Genomic DNA, 19254 nt, shown 5'->3' on the forward strand with positions numbered 1-19254 from the left:
ATAGTATTCGTGACCACGGTGCTGGCGACGAGGAACGAGGTCAGCGGTACGTGTGAAGCTTCATCTTCGTCACCAAATTTTATGTCCAATAATGCACTGGACAATTACTATGTGCGAACAACTTTATTGATTTTATTCATCATACTACACGCACCAATATAACTTTGTGACACTGTGTTGTAATATGCTATGCTACAACTTTACATTCTCTATTTTTCTTCTTTTTTATGAGAACGAAAATATGCAAGTCTATCCTAAAATACAATAAAGGCACAAGTTAAATAGAAACCGTGAAACAGACAAATACTTTTTTTTTAAGCCACATGGCTACCATGTCCCGCCTTACAACACACTATGCTATGGAACACAAGAGGAGCAAGATGCGCAGGACTTCCCCTAATTACCAATAATCACATTCAACATAATTTAATTTCATTTTCTGAGCCGCTTATCCTCACAAGGGTCGCGGGAGTGCTGGAGCCTATCCCAGCTGTCATCGGGCAGGAGGCGGGGTACACCCTGAACTGGTTGGCAGCCAATCGCTGATTCAACATAATGATGAGTTGTATTTTTAATCACTTGGTTTCATTTGTTTCTCTGCCGGTCCTTCGAAATACTCTATGCCTTTATGTGAAACCGCTCCGTGGCGCAAATCTACGACAAATAATGTATCATTGTTCATCTATCGATGCCAGTGACTTACAGTGACAGGCAGAACTAATGAAATGAAATGATATTTACATTAACATAGATATATTGCGTTCATCATGTCTTCTTCGATGATAAGTTTTAGATTTCTTGGGTTCAGATAAAGAGAACTTCTCTTACCTGGCTAACAGTTCGTCAGAGCTGTCCATTCTAATGAAAGCTGAAGCGTTAGCAGGAACTGTTAGCCAGCTAAAGAGAACGTCTCTCCATCCATCCATTTTCTACCGCTTATCCGAGGTCGGGTCGCGGGGCAGTAGCTTTATTAGGAACGCTCAGAATTCCCTCTCCCCAGCCACTTCATCCACCTCTTCCAGGGGTGATCCTGAGGCGTGCCCAGGCCAGCCGAAAGACATAGTCTCCCCAGCATGTCCTGGGTCGTCCCCGGGGTCTCCTCCCCGGAACACCTCACCAGGGAGGCGTCCGGGAGGCATCCGAATCAGATGCCCCAGCCACATCATCTGGCTCCTCTCGATGTGGAGGAGCAGCGACTCTACTCTGAGATCCTCCCGGATCTCTAAGGGAGAGCCCAGACACCCTGCGGAGGACGCTCATTTCGGCCGCTTGTATCCGGGATCTTGTTTTTTCGGTCACGACCCACAGCTCGTGACCATAGGTGAGGGTAGGAACATAGATCGACCGGTAAATTGAGAGCTTCGCCTTTCGGCTTAGCTCCTTCTTTACCACAACGGACCGATACAAAGTCCGCATCACTGCAGACGCTGCACCGATCCGGCTGTGTAGACTGATTGGGCGAACTCCCATGCACCCTCGAGGACCCTGCTGAGGGTGGAGAGCTGGTCCACTGTTCCACGGCCAGGACGAAAACCACACTGCTCCTCCTGAGTCTGAGATTCGACTTCCCGACAGACCCTCCTCTCCAGCACCCCTGAATAGACCTTACCAGGGAGGCTGAGGAGTGTGATCCCCCTGTAGTTGGAACACACCCTCCGGTCCCCCTTCTTAAAAAGGGGGACCACCACCCCAGTCTGCCAATCCAGAGACACTGTCCCCGATGTCCACGCAATGTTGCAGAGGCGTGTCAACCAGGACAGCCCCACAACATCCAGAGCCTTTAGGAACTCCGGGCGAATCTTATCCACCCCTGAGGCCTTGCCACCGAGGAGCTTTTTAACCACCTCGGTGACTTCAACCCAGAGATAGGAGAGCCCGCCTCAGTGAACCCAGACTCTGCTTCCTCATGGGAAGGTGTGTCGGTGGAATTGAGGAGGTCTTCGACCCACCGACTCACAATGTCCTGAGTCGAGGTCAGCAGCGCCCCATCCCCACGATACACAGTGTTGTTGGTGCACTGCTTTCCTCTCCTGAGACGCCGGATGGTGGACCAGAATTTCCTCGAAGCCGTCTGGAAGTCTTTCTCCATGGCCTCACCGAACTCCTCCCATACCCGAGTTTTTGCTTCAGCGACCACCAAAGCTGCATTCCGCTTGGCCAGCCGGTACCTATCAGCTGCCTCAGGAATTCCACAGGCCAAAAAAGCCCGATTGGACTCCTTCTTCAACTTGATGGCATCCCTCACCGTTGGTGTCCACTAACGGGTTCGGGGATTGCCGCCACGACAGGCACAGACCACTTTACGGCCACAGCTCCGGTCAGCCGCCTCAGCAATGGAGGCGCGGAACATGAGCAAAGTCCTGTCGGAGGTGGGAATTGAAACTCCTTCTGACAGGGGATTCTGCCAGACATTCCCAGCAGACCCTCACAATTCGTTTGGGCCTGCCACGTCGGACCGGCATCTTCCCCCACCATTGTGTGTGCAAACTCACCACCTGGTGGTGGACAGTTGACAGCTGCGCCCCTCTCTTCACCCGAGTGTCCAAGACATGCTGCCGCAAGTCCGATGACACGACCACAAAGACGATCATCGAACTGCGACCCTTATGCTTGAACATGGTGTTCGTTATGAACAATCCGTGATGAGCACAGAAGTCCAATAACAGAACACCGCTTGGGTGAAGAGAGGGGGGCCGTTCCTCACAATCACGCCCTTCCAGGTCTCACTGTCATTGCCCACGTGAGCATTGAAGTCCCCCAGCAGAACGATGGAGTCCCCAGCGGGAGCGCTCTCCAGCACCCCCTCCAAGGACTCCAAAAAGGGTGGATACTCTGAACTGCTGTTTGATGCATAGGCACAAACAACAGTCAGGACCCATCCCCCCACCCGAAGGCAGAGCGAGGCTACCCTCTCGTCCACCGGGGTGAACCCCAACGTACAGGCACCGAGCCGGGGGGCAATAAGTATACCCACACATGCTCGGTGCCTCGCACTGTGGGCAACTCCAGAGTGGAAGAGAGTCCAACCACTCTCGAGAGGACTGGGACCAGAGCCCAAGCTGTGTGTGGAGGCGAGTCCGACTATATCTAGTCGGAACTTCTCGACCTCACACACCAGCTCGGGCTCCTACCCTGCCAGAGAGGTGACATTCCACGTACCTAGAGCCAGCTTCTGTAGCCGGGGATCGGATCGCCAAGGTCCCTACCTTGGACTACCACCCAGCTCTCACTGCACCCAACCCCTATGGCCCCTCCCACAGGTGGTGAGCCCATGGGAAGGGGGAACCACATTACCCTTTCGGGCTGTACCCGGCCAGGCCACCAGGCGCTCGCCTTCGAGCACCACCTCCAGGCCTGGCTCCAGAGGGGGGCCCCGGTGACCCGCATCCGGGCAAGGGAAAACCAAGTCCATCATTTGTCATGATAAGGGGTCTTTGAGCCGTGCTTTGTCTGGTCCCTCACCTAGGACCTGTTTGTCATGGGTGACCCTGCCAGGGGCATAAAGCCCCAGACAACTTAGCTCCTAGGATCATTGGGACACACAAACCCCTCCACCACGATAAGGTGACTGCTCAAGGAGGGGGAGAACTTCTCTTTACCCCAAAAATTACTTGTCTGAACATAAGAAATCTAAAACTTTATGTTAGGATATTGTGCCAAAAAGCTAGACCCTTTTCCTTACGCAGTCCTAGGTCCCTTCAGGGGTTACCACGAGTCACTTGCAAGATTTGTTTGACACCGCTTTTACACCAGATGCCCCTCCTGATGCATCCCACCCAGTTTTTCATCCCGGCCATGGGTGGGTATTGGGGCTATGGCCTGAATCGAACCTGCGGTGTCTACATGACTACACCACCAGAGTTAAAAATATGCGATACGTCATGACATTTATGAAAAATATTTAGTAAAACAAAGTAATGAGGATTCGCTATTAGCTGAACAGAGCTTTAATCTGTCTCTGCTCAGTAAAAATTTTACTTTATGGTCAGCCATCTGTTCAAAACAATGTGATAGTTATCCAAGGTTATCAGTACTTGGGTCATTAATGTTGATTGGCAAAGTGATGTAAGTCTAAAGTGGACATTGACAACATATGAAATATCTATATCATCATATCTAATGCTGGTGTAGTATTGGTAGGGGTAAACGATGCCATATTGCAATATGGATTTTGGGGCAATACTCCCAGTAAGGATGCTTCAATGTTCTTTGGTTTTGTGTCATCTGACAGCCTCCTCGTAGCTTGAATTAGAAAATGGGTGTGTCAGCCACATGCTGTTGTTGTTCTTTCTACTCTGCTTGGAATCAATATTGTCCTTCTTTTCCCCAAATCTCTTTTACCTTCTTCTCTTTCTGAAACTTCCTCCTTCTCTCCCAGGGATTTTCTTTCATTTCTTGACTTTTCTTTCATCGCCATCATTCCCGCAGCCCTTCGCTTTCCCCACCCCAACATCCCTGTGGCATTAACACTCTGTCTCATTGCCTCAGTGCTATGACTAAGCACTGTGAGCGTGCGTGTATGTGTGTGTGTGTGTGTGTGTGTGCGCACTTGTTCTTGCTCTGGCTGTGTGAATGTGTGTGTGCTGAAGGGCTATGCAGAACATGTGTGTGCATGCATGCATAATAAATCCAGGGCGATGGATCTCAGTAGTCGTGACATTTTTTAGACAGAGCGAGTCACGACTGAATCACGCTTGCTTCCTCCCGTCCTGTCTCTCTCTCTCTCCCTCTCTTTTTGAATCATCCTCTCAAGCGCCAGCTTTGCTTTCATCCTCCCACACTCTATCTCTCCGTGCTATGCCTGTTCACCCCCCCCCCTCCTGCTCTCCTTTCCTCTCCAGCGGTCCCATTGACTGCCTGTGTTCCTCTTGGCCTTCCATCTGCCCTTTATGTCGCTCCAAAGTCAGCCGGGGTCCCCCAGGCCTCTCCCTTCTTCTTTATCTTTTTATTTTTTATTTTATTTTTATTTTGGACGACTGTGGCCATTAGCTTCTCGCACATGTCACATCATTCTCCACCCCTCCTGCCCTTCTTGTCTTCTCTCTATCTCAACGACTCTTGTCCCTCATCTAATCCGTAGTTGCCCTGTAATCCAGATCAGTTGGCCTTCATTCTTAATCTCGTCACTTCTAAATCCCCCGCGGTACTCAGCTCTGATTGTGTATGTGTGCGTGCGTGCACGTGTGCGTGCGTGCACGTGTGCGCGCGTGTGTGTGTGACAGAGAAAAAGAGGTTGTGTGTGAAACATCCTTGGTCAAAATTTATGAGTGATAAATGCCAACTGTAAATGTCAAAACCAAAAGAACATACATACACAGAAATAATATTCAATTTACTATTAATTGTCTTTTTCCTATTATTTTTCTATTTTTAGAATTTGTGTTGTCACGATACCAAAATTCTGATGACAAAACATGGAACGCAGTAATTCAAAATAGGCTGTTTCAGGTGATGTCCCTTTATGCTTTCTGTACTATTGTTGTGTGGGGCCCCGGAGGCTGAATAAAGTACGCTACAGTCTCTGGCAGCACACTCGCCTGGCTTTCGTTCTTTCTGCATACAAATATAGTATATATTTACGAATAAAATGCTTGAAGTCACCACACTTAGCCACTTTTTGGGAAGAAATGTTCGATATCACCCAATTTTGCACAGAAGTACCAGTATATCGTGCGCACCTACTATGAACTCACTGGACTTTCTATAATCAAGGTCGAAAAGTACAGCTATAAACAGACATATGACACTGTGTTGTTGTTTTCTGATGGCTTCCCACTAGTAATGAACATTAAAGTACACAAATTAGACTGTACTTGTGAAATACAGTACCACTTGTATTAACGTTCCTTCTTGTTTTTTCCCCGCAGATGAATCGGCCCATCCAGGTGAAACCAGCAGACAGTGAGGGCAGAGGAGGTGACACACACACACTCACTCACTCACACACACACACACACACACACACACACACACACACACACACACACACACACACACATTTATGCAGCGTGACAGAGGGAAGGCTAAGAGTCAAAATGGTTCAGACAGAGATGGAGAGTAGTCGTCAGAGGGGCTTGGCGGCCTCCACACAGCCCCTCCTTGTTCCACTGTAGTGAATACTGCTCCCTGGTGGACAACAGAATAAGCTTCCTACAGCAAAAATGCACGGGAATGGTGTACTGGAATTGGTTAAGACAAAGTCGTAAACGTCATAATATACAGCATGCATTATTATTCTCGCGCAGATCTGTCATAACATGCAAGATATACACGCACACAGACCAATTGCATCCATTTTAACTCCTCCCTCCTCACACAACTCAATCAATTGGTTTATAAGTGTTGCCCTGTTTTAAGTGTGTGTTGGGTTTTTATAAGTGTTGTTTCGGTATTTTATTTATAAAATAGTTTTTACTTTGCCTTATTTATGAAATAGTTTTGAATTTGTTTCTACTTTTCTATCTGTCTTTATTTGGACGTCTACTTGCTTTGACTCATCTGTACATCACTTTAACTACACTATAGCAATCAATGGCAGTGAATGTGACGTCTTAACGCATGTTCCCTGCACAGTATTAATCAGGTGGGCATCTTACGTTATGTGGGGGACGGTGTTTTTATCAATGGATAGAATTTTTTGGTGGCAATATTTTCTATATTACTGTAATAAACACTGGCAGCTTTTTGAGTGAAGCATGTGAGGCAGGCAAGCGGTGAAATATATAGATGAAGTCAGACTTTAAAACAAGAAAATATCGAAGGAAAAAGGTTGTTAAAGCACAACTTTATTGTCACAATTGTAAGAAAAGTCTTATTAGTCTTTCCAGTTCAACAACAATAAATATAGTTGTTTAGAAACATATTGGATTTAATGATTTCATAGGCTTGTGGTGTCTCATGTAGGAGTCGCTTATGCATTTCTTTACTAGTACTACTGTAAAGACCAGCTGCCAGGAAGATGTGCATTTTAGAATAAAAGTAGTGTAAATCCCCCCAAAAATGTATATAATGTTCTATTGTTTTTTTCTAATATTTACATTTGGGCCAGATAGAACCATATCTGGTTCTAGAACTGGAACAAAGTCCACCTATTGAGTACCTTTAACTGGGAAGAATATGATTTTCAATACCAGACTTTGGGGAATATCGCTCCTAATATTTCACCCCTTGTTTGATCTGTTCCTTAGAGGACAGGAAGTTGTTTGTGGGCATGCTGGGAAAGCAACAGAGTGACGAGGATGTTCGAAGGCTTTTTGAGCCCTTTGGCAGCATAGACGAGTGCACTGTGTTGAGAGGACCTGACGGGACCAGCAAAGGTACAGAATATGCGCACTCACGAATTTCGGCAGTAGACACTGATTTGAATGTAGCCCTTGTTGTGTTACTGAATGTTTTTTTGTTCCTTTAGGGTGTGCATTTGTAAAATTCCAGGGACACGCTGAAGCCCAGGCTGCAATCAATAGCCTGCACGGGAGTCGCACAATGCCTGTGAGTTTAAGGTGGTTAAAAATGATTAGAAAGGCTTGAGGCTATGGCGGAATAATGCAAGACTTTGTATATTATACGCCGAGTTGGGCTTGTGTGAGAGAAATCCATACAATAAATGAAAAGATTAGCAAGACTAGTAGTCCTATTAGCTCATATAATGTATTTCCTCAAACAGGGGGCTGTCCCTCTAATAGACAACTTAAGACAAATAAACACCTTCCTCAAATAGATGCCTCCCATTTCCCATCAGGAAAAAACAGGAAGTCACTGTAATTATCTCAGTTCATAGACATTATCAGTCACACACTGCTGAGCCCATTTGAATTCTCTTGCTAACCAAAACACCAAAGCATTGACATAAACAGTCTCTGAGATTAATTAAAGTATTAATTTGTGCCACAAAGAGTATTGACGATGATCTTATGCTGTGTGGATGCCGTATACCCAAATTAGTCTCTACTTAAGACAATAAAATGCCTTCTTCAAATAGATGCTTCTCTTATCCCATTAGAAAAAAATGGAGTGTCCAACTTGATGGCCAGCATGTGGACTGGGGCTCCGTGCTGATGTGGCTGCTTTAGAGAGTCTCATTTTGAGTGCGCACATGTCACAGTGATAAAAGCGGAAGCGCCAGGAGGGGAAAAGAAGGAGAAAAAAGTCTGACTTGACAGCCAGCGTGTTGAAAACATACGGTGGAGAGGACTAAAATTACTGCTGAAGTTCTGGCGTCTCCGCCGTCTCCATGTACTCTATATCCGGATGTCTTTATTATACTCGGGTCACTGATGGTGTAGTGGTGCACCAGGCCTGACTTTGGTGTGGGTAGCGTGGGATCAGTTCCTACTCAGTGACGGTGTGAATGTGAGTGCGAATGGTTGTCTGTGTCTATATGTGCCCTGCGACTGACTAGCGACCAGTTCAGGGTGTAGTCCGCCTTTCGCCTGAAGTCAGCTGGGAAAGGCTCCAGCGCCCCGTGACCCTAACCAGGATAAGCAGTGTTGAAAATGGATTGATGGATTGATGGATGGATGGATGGATGTATTATACTGCCCCCAGGTGGCCAAGGCACACACACCGGAAGGCGCAGCACAATATCCATTGAATTGAAGCAAGAATGTACCAAAAGCTTTGATTCTTTCCATTCAATTTCAGTAATGTCTTAAATATGTTTTTTTTTTTTAAGTAAGATATTATAGGGTGCTATTTTCCTTATTAAAACCACATGACATGGTTTGGGTTGCTGGAACGGATAATGGCATTTCAATTTATTTCAATGGGACAATTGAGATAGGAGTCTTTAGCTGCGAGCATGGTCGTGGAATGAATTAAACTATTATCTCAAGGTGCTGCTGTATAATATAAAATGATTAGCAAGCACGGAGCATAATCCCATTATCGCATAAAGGAAATATGACATTGATTGTGACTTGGTCTTGTGTTAGGGTGCGTCGTCCAGTCTGGTGGTGAAGTTCGCCGACACAGAGAAGGAGCGGGGGCTCAGGAGAATGCAGCAAGTGGCCTCCCAGCTGGGCATCTTTAGCCCCATGACCCTCAACTTCCCCGCCTACAACGCCTACACACAGGCGGTCAACGCTCAGGCAAGTGCTGTACTCTTGAAAGGATGTAATAAGTTTCAAGAGGCTATCAGCGGTCTAATTGGGGCTAACGTTATTACCCAGACAACAGGACATACGTCATCTGGCATTTAGCTTGCCTGCAACACACGGCCATTAACCCACTGACTGCGGGCATAATGGTCTCATAATTAGATCTCTATTCATCTGCTTCTCTATCACTCGCTCTCCCTGTCCCTTGCTCTTATTTTTCCCTGCCTCTCTCGCTCTTCCCATCAGCATTTAACTGTTTCTTTGTTTTCTACATGCTCTTCCTCACCCCATTTCCTTCCCCCTGCTACAGCTTGTCCAACAGCAGGCCCTGGTCGCCCAGTCGGCGTACTTGTCCCCCGTGGCGACAGTTGCCGCCGTACAGATGCAGCAGATGGCGGCGCTCAATGCCAACGGAATCATCGCCACGCCCATTACGCCCATTACGCCGTCCTCAGGTAGGACAACACAAACTCAGTATCTCACACGTTTTCACATGAATTGTACTCCATATGAGGCATTTTATCAGCAGTTTTGTCTATATAACAAGAAAACTGCATGAATTAAGCACATTTGGATGTAAAAACAAGGACAGAATAAAGTTGAACACAATGCGTCCTGTGACAGTTTCAAAACAATTTCCCCATAGGAAGCAAGCAATGAACGAAATGAATTAATTTGTTACAAATTGTTGCCATCATAAAATATTTATTAAATCCATAGGCCAGAGGTTCTTTTTACACCAAGTAAAACCTAAAAAAGATACATCAAAATATCACCAACATGACCAACTTTCAAATACAGTACCCTAGTAGGCCAGTGTTCATCAAAAACAAGACAGTGGTTTTATTCCTAAAAGGTAATTTTAATATTATTGTAAATCACTGTCACATAGGCAGTTTCAACATTAACACTGTGCTTAAATATATGAAAATAGAAACAACTACATAAATGGTTCAATTAAAATGTCCATCCCTCCATTCATTTCCTATGAATTAAAGTTTACAAACTAACATTCTTAAAGACTAAATGCAAATGATTCATACTAAAAAGTTAGATACAGCTGAACAGTACTTCGGCAGTGAATCTTTCATGTACCACTAAAGGGAGCCCGTGTAACTATTAGGCTGCGTTCACACTGCAGGGCATGATGCCCAGTTTTGAGTTTTTTTTGTAAAATTCAATCTTTTTATGTAGTCGTTCACATTACAAAAACAAATATGGCTTCGACTGAGGACGGAACGGGTCGGTGACATCCCATGCATGCGCACAAAACAGGAGGTCACATTGCGCATGCACATAGCCACGAGACGCCGTGTTGACAGAAGTAAATACGGCCCCTCGCATAGGTCTCGTCATGACGCATTTGTGGTAATTTAAAAGATTTCAAAGATCTCAAGTTGTTTTGCTCCACAATTGTGACGTTTGTCGCCTTTTGATGACGTACAGGTCAGATGCGTGCCCCGTGAGCGTCCATACTGCACTCGCGTCGGATACATATCCAATTTATTTCCACATATGAAAGAGGCCTGGGTCGGTATACGGAATTGTACTGTTCACATTGACATAATCAAATCCGATACATGTCACACTGGGCAAAAAAATCGAAATTGTCCTGCACTCTGAACACAACTCTGAACCTTTGTGTTATCAGTACAGCACTTAAGAATCACTAATATAGGCAATCTTTCAGGTGACATTTCAACATTCCTAACTGCGATACAAGTTCAAAGAGAGGTCACCGTTGTGTATAATAAATCTAGATAAAACTTAAATAAAATAAAACTATTCATAGTGATGGACTGTGAATTTGGTAGCTGGCCCTTCAGTGGGGACCTACCCGACTTAATTCACCTCTTAATACAACTGCGACTACATCGCAATTATAGAAACCATTAATACTACACAAAAAAAGCAATATAACGACACGCAACTGAGGTACATATATCATTAGAAGGACTTCAGAATCACTATTTATCGAATAACGTCAAAAAACATCACAAATTTAAATACAATACATCATACTCACCATATATGATGATTGTTGAATGTATTCATGTGTGCAGATCGCTACAGACATGTTTTGGAATTCCCTTCCTCAGGCCGACTAATCAGAGGACAGGAAAAATGCTGACTTTATATCTGAGACAAATTTGAAATCTGATTGGTTAAAGAAACCCAAGTCCGATTGCTAATGTAGTGTAAGTAACATGGGCCAGCATTACTGATTCTCAATGCCTGGGGCAGATTAAATAGATCATTGCAGATCATAGAGACTGAAATCTGACTGGGGAAAAAAAACAAAAAACATACACGTACTGAAAACTCTGCATCCAAGACAAGTGCTATGATTGTCGGGAATAGATTAATACAATGTCATGGGAAAAAATATTAGAATATAGGTTGTACATGTGGGTCATTGCTTCTGTTATTCCTTTCGCTGCTCAGTGAACCTTGTTTGGATTTCTCAACAAATGTTTCCTGAATTTTCCAGTTAAACTCCAAATAGACTTTGGAAGTCGCTCTGTATAAACGATGTAGACAATCTCTGAGATCTGTTGGCGAGAAACTAAACTAGTCTGTGTGATTCATGCCTGCAGGGACAAACACTCCACCGACTATCGCAGCTACCCCCGTGCCAGCTCTCCCTCCGCCAATAGGAGTGAACGGTTACGGCAGCGTGCCTCAACCAACCAATGGGCAACAAGGAACTGAAACATTATACACCAATGGCGTCCACACATATCAAGGTATTTGAATGCAACTTACAAAAGCAGGGTTTTCAGTGGTTTTCTAAGTGTGGGACAGGGAGTGTTCCCTTAGATAATGTGAAACTACATGAACAACAATTAAGAAATTATAATCTGAAATTTCATGTGAGGTAGTTTTTTTTTTAATTAAAGAAACTAATTTTGAACATATGACAGTGGCTCTGAGTCCTGATACCAACTCATTCATCACTGATTTTCAAATTACCTTCTCTACAATATATGTACATGTTTTTAATATCAGCCTTCACCTTTGTGAAATTGCAAGTCAGAGAATTGGATGAAAGATATCTTACGCCCAAAAATGTCACAGCCACAGGCAGTGTACGTACAACCTCAATTTCAATGAAGTTTGGATGTTGTGTTAAACATAAATAAATACAGAGTACGATGATTTGGAAATAATATTCAACCTATATTTAATTTAATACACTACAAAGACAAGATATTTAATGTTCAAACTGATAAACTTGGTTGTTTTTAGCAAATAATAATGAACTTAAAGTTGAGGAATGCTCATCAAACACCTGTTTGGAACATCCCACAGGTAAACAAGCTAACTGGGAACAGGTGGGTGCCATGATTGGGTGTAAAAGGAGCTTCCCTGAATTGCTCCGTCATTCACAAGCAAAGATGGGGCGAGGTTCACCTCTTTGTGAACAAGTGTGTGAGAGAGTAGTCGAACAGTGTAAGGACAATGTTCTTCAACGTACAATTGCAAGGAATTTAGGGATATCATTATCTACGGTCCATAATACAATCAAAAGATTCAGAGAATCTGGAGAAATCCCTGCATGTAAGCGGCAAGGCAGAAAACCAACATTGAATACCCGTGACCTTCGATCCCTCAGGCGGCACTGCATCTAAAACCGACATCAATGTCTAAAGGATATGACCACATGGGCTCAGGAACACTTCAGAAAACCAATGTCAGTAAATACAGTTCTGCGCTACATCCATAAGCGCAACTTGAAACTCTACTACGCAAAGCAAAAGCCATTTATCAACAACACCCAGAAACGCCACCGGCTTCTCTGGGCCCGAGCTCATCTAAGATGGACTGATGCAAAGTGGAAAAGTCTTCTGTGGTCCGACGACTCCACATTTCAAATGGTTTATTGAAATTGTGGACGTCGTGTCCTCTGGGCCACAGAGGAAAAGAACCATCCGGACTTTTATGGACGTAAAGTTCAAAAGCCAGCATCTGTGATGGTATGGGGCTGTGTTAGTGCCAATGGCATGGGTAATTTACACATCTTTGAAGCCACCATTAATGCTGAAAGGTACATAGAGGTTTTGGAGAAACATATGCTGCCATCCAAGAAACGTCTTTTTCATGGACGCCCCTGCTTATTTCAGCAAGACAATGCAGAACCACATTCTGCACGTGTTCCAACAGCATGGCTTCGTAGTTAAAGAGTGCGGGTACTTGACTGGCCTGCCTGCAGTCCAGACCTGTCTCCCATTGAAAATGTGTGGCGCATTATGAAGCGTAAAATACGACAACGGAGACCCCGGACTGTTGAACAGCTGAAGCTGGACATCAAGCAAGAATGGGAAAGAATTCCACCTACAAAGCTACAACAATTAGTGTCCTCAGTTTCCCAAATGTTTTTTTAATGTTGTTAAAAGAAAAGGTGATGTAACACAGTGTTAAACATGACCCTGTCCCAGTTTTTTGGGAAAGTGTTACAGCCATAAAATTCTAAATTAATGATTATTTGCTAAAAACAATAAAGTTGATCAATTTGAACATTAAATATCTTGTCTTTGTAGTGTATTATATTAAATATAGGTCGAACATGATTTGCAAATCATTGTATTCTGTTTTTATTTATGTTTAACACAACATCCCAACTTCATTGGAATTGTATATTTCTGTTTTGTTTACCACTTCTTTGACATCATTACTTACCCAGGCGAAATTTAAAAATTTCACAGTGGTTCCGACAGCAAAAGAATTGTGCTCTGCTCCCCATGCAGTTCTGTTTTTTTAATCTTTTTATTTCTGTCTCAGCATTGTATGTAAATGATTTTATCAGTCCTCATCCATGTGAAATTTAAAAAAATATATTTAAAAATGAAAGTGTTTCGGACAACAACAAAATTAATTTCTGCTCACCATATTTCATTTTTTAAACTTGGCATCTAAAAATTCCATGTACCATAAACCAGTATTATTCCTCGCCTGATTTTTTTAACATTTCACTGTGGATTTGACACTAAAAGTGCATATTTCTGTTATTTGTATGATTATCCATCCATCCATTTTCCGTACCCCTTATCCTAACTTGGGTCGCGGGGGTGCTGGAGCCTATCCCAGCTGACAGCGGGGGTGCACCCTAAACTGGCAGTCAGCCAATCGCAAGGCACATATAAATAAACAACCATTCACACTCACAGTCACACCTGCGGGCAATTTAGACTCTTCAATTAACCTACCATGCATGTTTTTGGTATGTGGGAGGAAACCGGAGTACCAGGAGAAAACCCACGCAGACACTGGGAGAACATGCAAACTCCATACAGGCGAGGCCGAATTTGAACTCCGGTCCTCAGAACTGTGAGGCAGATGTGCTAACCAGTTGTCCACCGTTCAATTCGTATTATTATTATTATTATTATTATTATTTTATTAGTCTCGACATTATATGTAAACGCTTTTGACATCAGCATTCGATTTTGTGAAATTTAAAGTCCTTTTTTTTCAAAAAGTGGAGACACTATATCCACAAGTGCGCAGAAGTGGTGCGTGCACACTAAAAATATTGAAAGTACACCAGATATGATTGCATCAGTGCGCATTTGCGTACACTGCCAAGCTTTTTCTTTTTAAATAACAAATAGGCCCTACGTCTACAAACGGACACAAGTTCATCTCGTGAGGTCTGTGGGTCATGAAATGCCAAACAACAACCTCTGGTGCTCATTTAAAAAGCAGACCTGTTATGTGCACCCCTGACTATAAATAATTAATCCCTGCTCAGCTTTTGTTTGTATTATACCTCCCAACATCATATTTAAATCCTTCTCATATTGGCCCTCACTTTTGTGAAATTGCAAATCAGAATATTTTTTCAAGTGGTTGTGACACCAAAATAATTCATCTCTGGGCACCGTATCATGCTGCATATGCATTACCTTAAATCCTTTCTGCCCTCGTTAACAAACTGATTTTCTAGAGCCTATTTCTTAAAGCTTTTAGCGCGTCCCTGACTGTCTCCCCTCTTGTCAGAAGGAACTAAAAACTGATACTTCCTGAAACAATAGCTGATGTTTTTTTTTTTTTTTTTTTATCAAGCTGCCACACCTTCTCTGAAGTCCTCTTCCACAACTCACACTTAGAAAACCATTGCTTAATATTGTTGCATTTCAAACAACAACTAAAAGGAGCTCAAATATAAATCAGTTAGAGTTAATAGACGTTCTCCTTTTTTATATCAACTCCTTCCCCCCCCCCCCCCCCCCTAATTTTGCAGCTCAGACTCCAGCAACCTTGGACCCACTACAGCAGGCCTATGCCGGCATGCAGCATTATACAGGTGGGTGTATGGCAGAGGTCCTCCAGTCTGGGCCCATACCCAAATGCTTGTAATTTTTCTGATCTTTATGCTAGTAAATGTATGATAACAAGAAATGCCTTGTAATAGCAATGTGAAAAGCGGCCGCCGTCTTTGTAGAATTTTCTAAAAAACATAGAATGAGCACTTCAAACTTCTCTAAAATCCTCCATAACAGATAAATTCATGAAAAGAACAATTGATTACCAAAGTACATAACATATTCAATGGGTAGTGAAAACAGCAGTGTGGGTGACTAGCTGCACACTACCCAACCTCAGGGACAGCTACGAAATACCACACTGGATTTAAGCACGGCAGACTTTATATGGAGGTGGGTATGTGTTGTATTTCCAAGAGAAACGCTTGTAATTCCGTTGACTTTGCTTGATTTTCCTTTTCTTTTTTTTTTTAGTTAGCACACAGCAGTTAGCACTGTCATGGCTACTGTCTTCTTCATCTCTTTTCTTCTTCGTTTCCTTTTCTTCCTGTTTCTTTTCTTTTTCCGTCTGTCTGGTGGATGGCAGATGAGAAGGAGGCTAGCGAGAAACTATTATTAAGGATGCATGAGGGTGACTCACGGCAAATTGCCGTGCAGTTTAAAGCCTTTCAAGCTGGTTAGCTTTGCTTAGGTCACTATGTATTACTGACACTATTACTAAAAGATTTCCCCCACGAAAACATCACATTGCCTCATTTCTAGCGAACTTTGGGTCCAGCTAGAGACTCCATACAGTGGAGAAATGTTTCCACGGACCCCCTCATAATTTTAACACCAATTAAATCTCTTTTCTGGTTTAAAAAAAAAAAAAAGACTTGCCCAACAAGTAAAATCATCTTAATTAACTAAGTTGCTGTGTTGCCCTCTGTTTTATTGCCAAGCAATACAGTCAATCAATCAATCAACTTTTATTAAGTAGACTATATCCATCCATCCATTCTTTGAGCCACTTATCCTCACAAGGGTCGCGGGAGTGCTGGACCCTATCCCAGCTATCATCGGGCAGGGGGCGGGGAGATGGATTTGGCGGCATCTTGTGTCATCTTAGGGCGTTTCAGAAAGAGGACAAAAAACACAAATAGGTAGGGATATATTCCACAGCAAAAAACACAAAGAGGTGAATTTGGGAATAGTGAACTGCAAATATGCGGGGATTACTGTATTGGTTTATAGATGTTATTTTTGCTACTCAACATGCTCATGCAAACCTTTTTCTTTGTTGCTTTAATTTTTCTGTTTTCCATTACAGCAGTTTAGCTCAATACAGGAAGGCAAACCTGTGGAATATTGTTATTCTTTTTTGAAGTTGGCAGTTCATGCATCATAATTGAAAATGTGCTCTGTGTACAGGATTTATAGTCATAGAGTAGAAAGGGTGGTTGGGACACCGGTGGTCTCAGTCATTGTTTTTACAGACGTTTTATAGTTTTCACCTTCAGCAGGACACATTTTGGGTTCAAATAGACACACTCTATTGGCCGTTCCCGTGTTGCCACCTGTTGGTGCTACCCAATCAGATAACGTTGCTGTTTATCTGCCCCAATAGCAGCGTATCCTGCTGCCTACGGATTGGTTGGCCAGCCGTTCCCCCAGCAGCCAACACTGGTTGCCCAGCAACACCAGCAGCCTCAGCAACAGCAGCAAAGAGAAGGTGAAGTGATTTTCTCTCTGTGTGTGTTTAGGACCACACCCCTTTCCCCCAGTCAGCCCCTATAAAGTTGTCTTGTTTGTCTGCATGTGTGGCAGGGCCAGAGGGATGCAACATCTTCATCTACCACCTGCCACAAGAGTTCAGTGATTCCGAGATGCTGCAGATGTTCCTGCCCTTTGGCAATGTCATCTCGGCTAAGGTTTTTGTTGACCGGGCCACCAACCAGAGCAAATGTTTTGGTGAGACACGCACACTCACACACACAGACACGCGAGACAAAGGGAGTGGCAGGAGGGCAGACAGCAGCTGTATCGGACACAGGAAAGGACAAGTGATTAAAAAAAAAAAACAAGAGGTGGGGGGGCTTGAGAATGAATGATGATGGTGTCCATTAATTATTTTGATCTACAGTGCTGTGCAGTGTTTCCAGGTTGAGGCAGGAAGAAGTGAATTCAAGGATGAACAAAACAACCTTTCCTTTTTTTCCCAGAATCCCAATCCTCTTTATTGACTGAGTATGTTAACAGCACACAAGAAATTTGTCTGCAGTAGTTGGAGTCACTCTACCACCACAGCAAACAAGCCAATACAACAAAATATACATTTAGGATGTAAACACATATGTACAGAGAGTCATTAAGCAATGTAAGGTGACCAGTTGTGCGGTAATGCTGATACAATGACAAATGTGCAAATGATACAGAGAGTCATCAAGTAATTTAAAGTGACCAGTAGTGCGGTAATTTCTCTCCCCCTCCAGGATTTGTAAGTTTCGACAACCCGGCCAGCGCTCAGGCTGCCATCCAGGCGATGAATGGCTTCCAGATCGGCATGAAGAGACTGAAAGTGCAGCTGAAGAGGCCCAAGGATGCGAACCGCCCGTACTGAGTGACAGCAGAGAAGAGGGAGGATGAATACATAAAGGTGAGGTGCTAATGACATGCCAAACAAAGGGTGGTACTGCTCGAGCGCAACACGGGAAAACGGAAGAAATTCTAAGACTGCTAAGTGATCATACAGGATGTCCTGCAAAAAAAATGACATCATTTTGTAGTCTAATAACAGTCAATTCTCATTCAAATATTATCACATTTAACGAGTTATTTAAGAACTAAGTTTGAAAGGAGACATTCATTTCAGACCCTATTTTTTGTCTCACTGAAATTAGTCTGTTTTGAGAAGGCCGTCCTCTCTCATCCAAATGCACCAGCGCTCACCCCACAAACTGCGGGGCCAATACCGAGTACGGCTTTCGTTGCTATGACGACGAGTAGCAGAGTTACGGGGATGAAAACTGGTTCCAAAAGATATGTCCGTTTCAATATGTTGTTGGAATTTTGATAAATAAATCTTTCGTTTTTCAACATAAGACCTATTAGATTTCATAATTTGCCCAGGACATAGGACATAGTAACAGGAGTTACTCAGACATTTCATGTCAAATGTTTTGGGACACCCTGTACGAGGAAACCAATTCCGTATTTCCTCAAATAGTGGCCGTACCTCTTATAGCCACTACAATTAGATGCCTCAATTTTCCTGTCAGGAAATAATCATCTCATTTCACTAATATCATACTGAAAATATATGTTAACCGCTGAGCCCATTTGAACAATTTTCTAACCAAAACAGCAGCACCTACGAGGTGTGTAAACCATCTCTGAGATTACTTTAAATGAATTGTAAATGAGTTCCCTGCACAGTGTTAAAGATGATTTCACATTCTGTGGAGATAGCGTCTTAATGATTTTGCCCACCGGACTCCGGACAACCTGGCCGAACGTGACTAAACTGGACAATCGTAAACATATTTCAGTTGGTGATTCATACCTGAACACCTGGCGATTAACACTGCGCCCCCTAGGGTTCTTATTGGGAAATAAAGTGTTGAGCGGCGACATCTGGTGTACTGTATAATTTTTTTATTGAACCGCAAACAACATGTTGCGATTGTCAAGGAAAAAACATTGTCCTGGCAAAGAGAAGAAACGCTCTAGAAATAAAGAAGAGAGTGTCAGAGCTGCCAAATGTTACAGAACATCCATATTTTGTTCCGGAAATCACTGACTGAACGCTGACTCATTGTGGCCATAACACCGACTGTTACGGATTTTGGGGGGAAAAAATCCAACGTCCAACATTACCAGCCAGTACGGCACTGTGTCTGGCCTCTGTGCCGAAA

At 43.6% G+C, this 19254-nt stretch overlaps 1 protein-coding gene across 4 annotated transcripts in view; it reads left to right on the top strand.

Moving 5' to 3' along the window:
- Positions 1-19254, top strand: part of LOC133401337 (CUGBP Elav-like family member 3) — a 55573-nt gene that overhangs the window by 29692 nt on the left and 6627 nt on the right. For 3 of the 4 annotated variants that reach the window (XM_061674212.1, XM_061674213.1, XM_061674214.1), the window contains 10 exons: positions 5868-5916; positions 7188-7316; positions 7409-7488; positions 8931-9086; positions 9406-9550; positions 11693-11842; positions 15340-15402; positions 16968-17072; positions 17168-17311; positions 17833-17996. In XM_061674212.1, coding sequence (XP_061530196.1) covers positions 5868-5916; positions 7188-7316; positions 7409-7488; positions 8931-9086; positions 9406-9550; positions 11693-11842; positions 15340-15402; positions 16968-17072; positions 17168-17311; positions 17833-17960 — 1149 coding nt within the window. In that variant the 3' untranslated portion in view covers positions 17961-17996. The remainder of the gene's footprint in view (positions 1-5867; positions 5917-7187; positions 7317-7408; positions 7489-8930; positions 9087-9405; positions 9551-11692; positions 11843-15339; positions 15403-16967; positions 17073-17167; positions 17312-17832; positions 17997-19254) is intronic. The other variant, XM_061674215.1, reaches the window with a different exon arrangement.

This window comes from Phycodurus eques, chromosome 4, assembly GCF_024500275.1.
Source record: "Phycodurus eques isolate BA_2022a chromosome 4, UOR_Pequ_1.1, whole genome shotgun sequence".
Classification (NCBI taxonomy): Eukaryota; Metazoa; Chordata; class Actinopteri; order Syngnathiformes; family Syngnathidae; genus Phycodurus; species Phycodurus eques.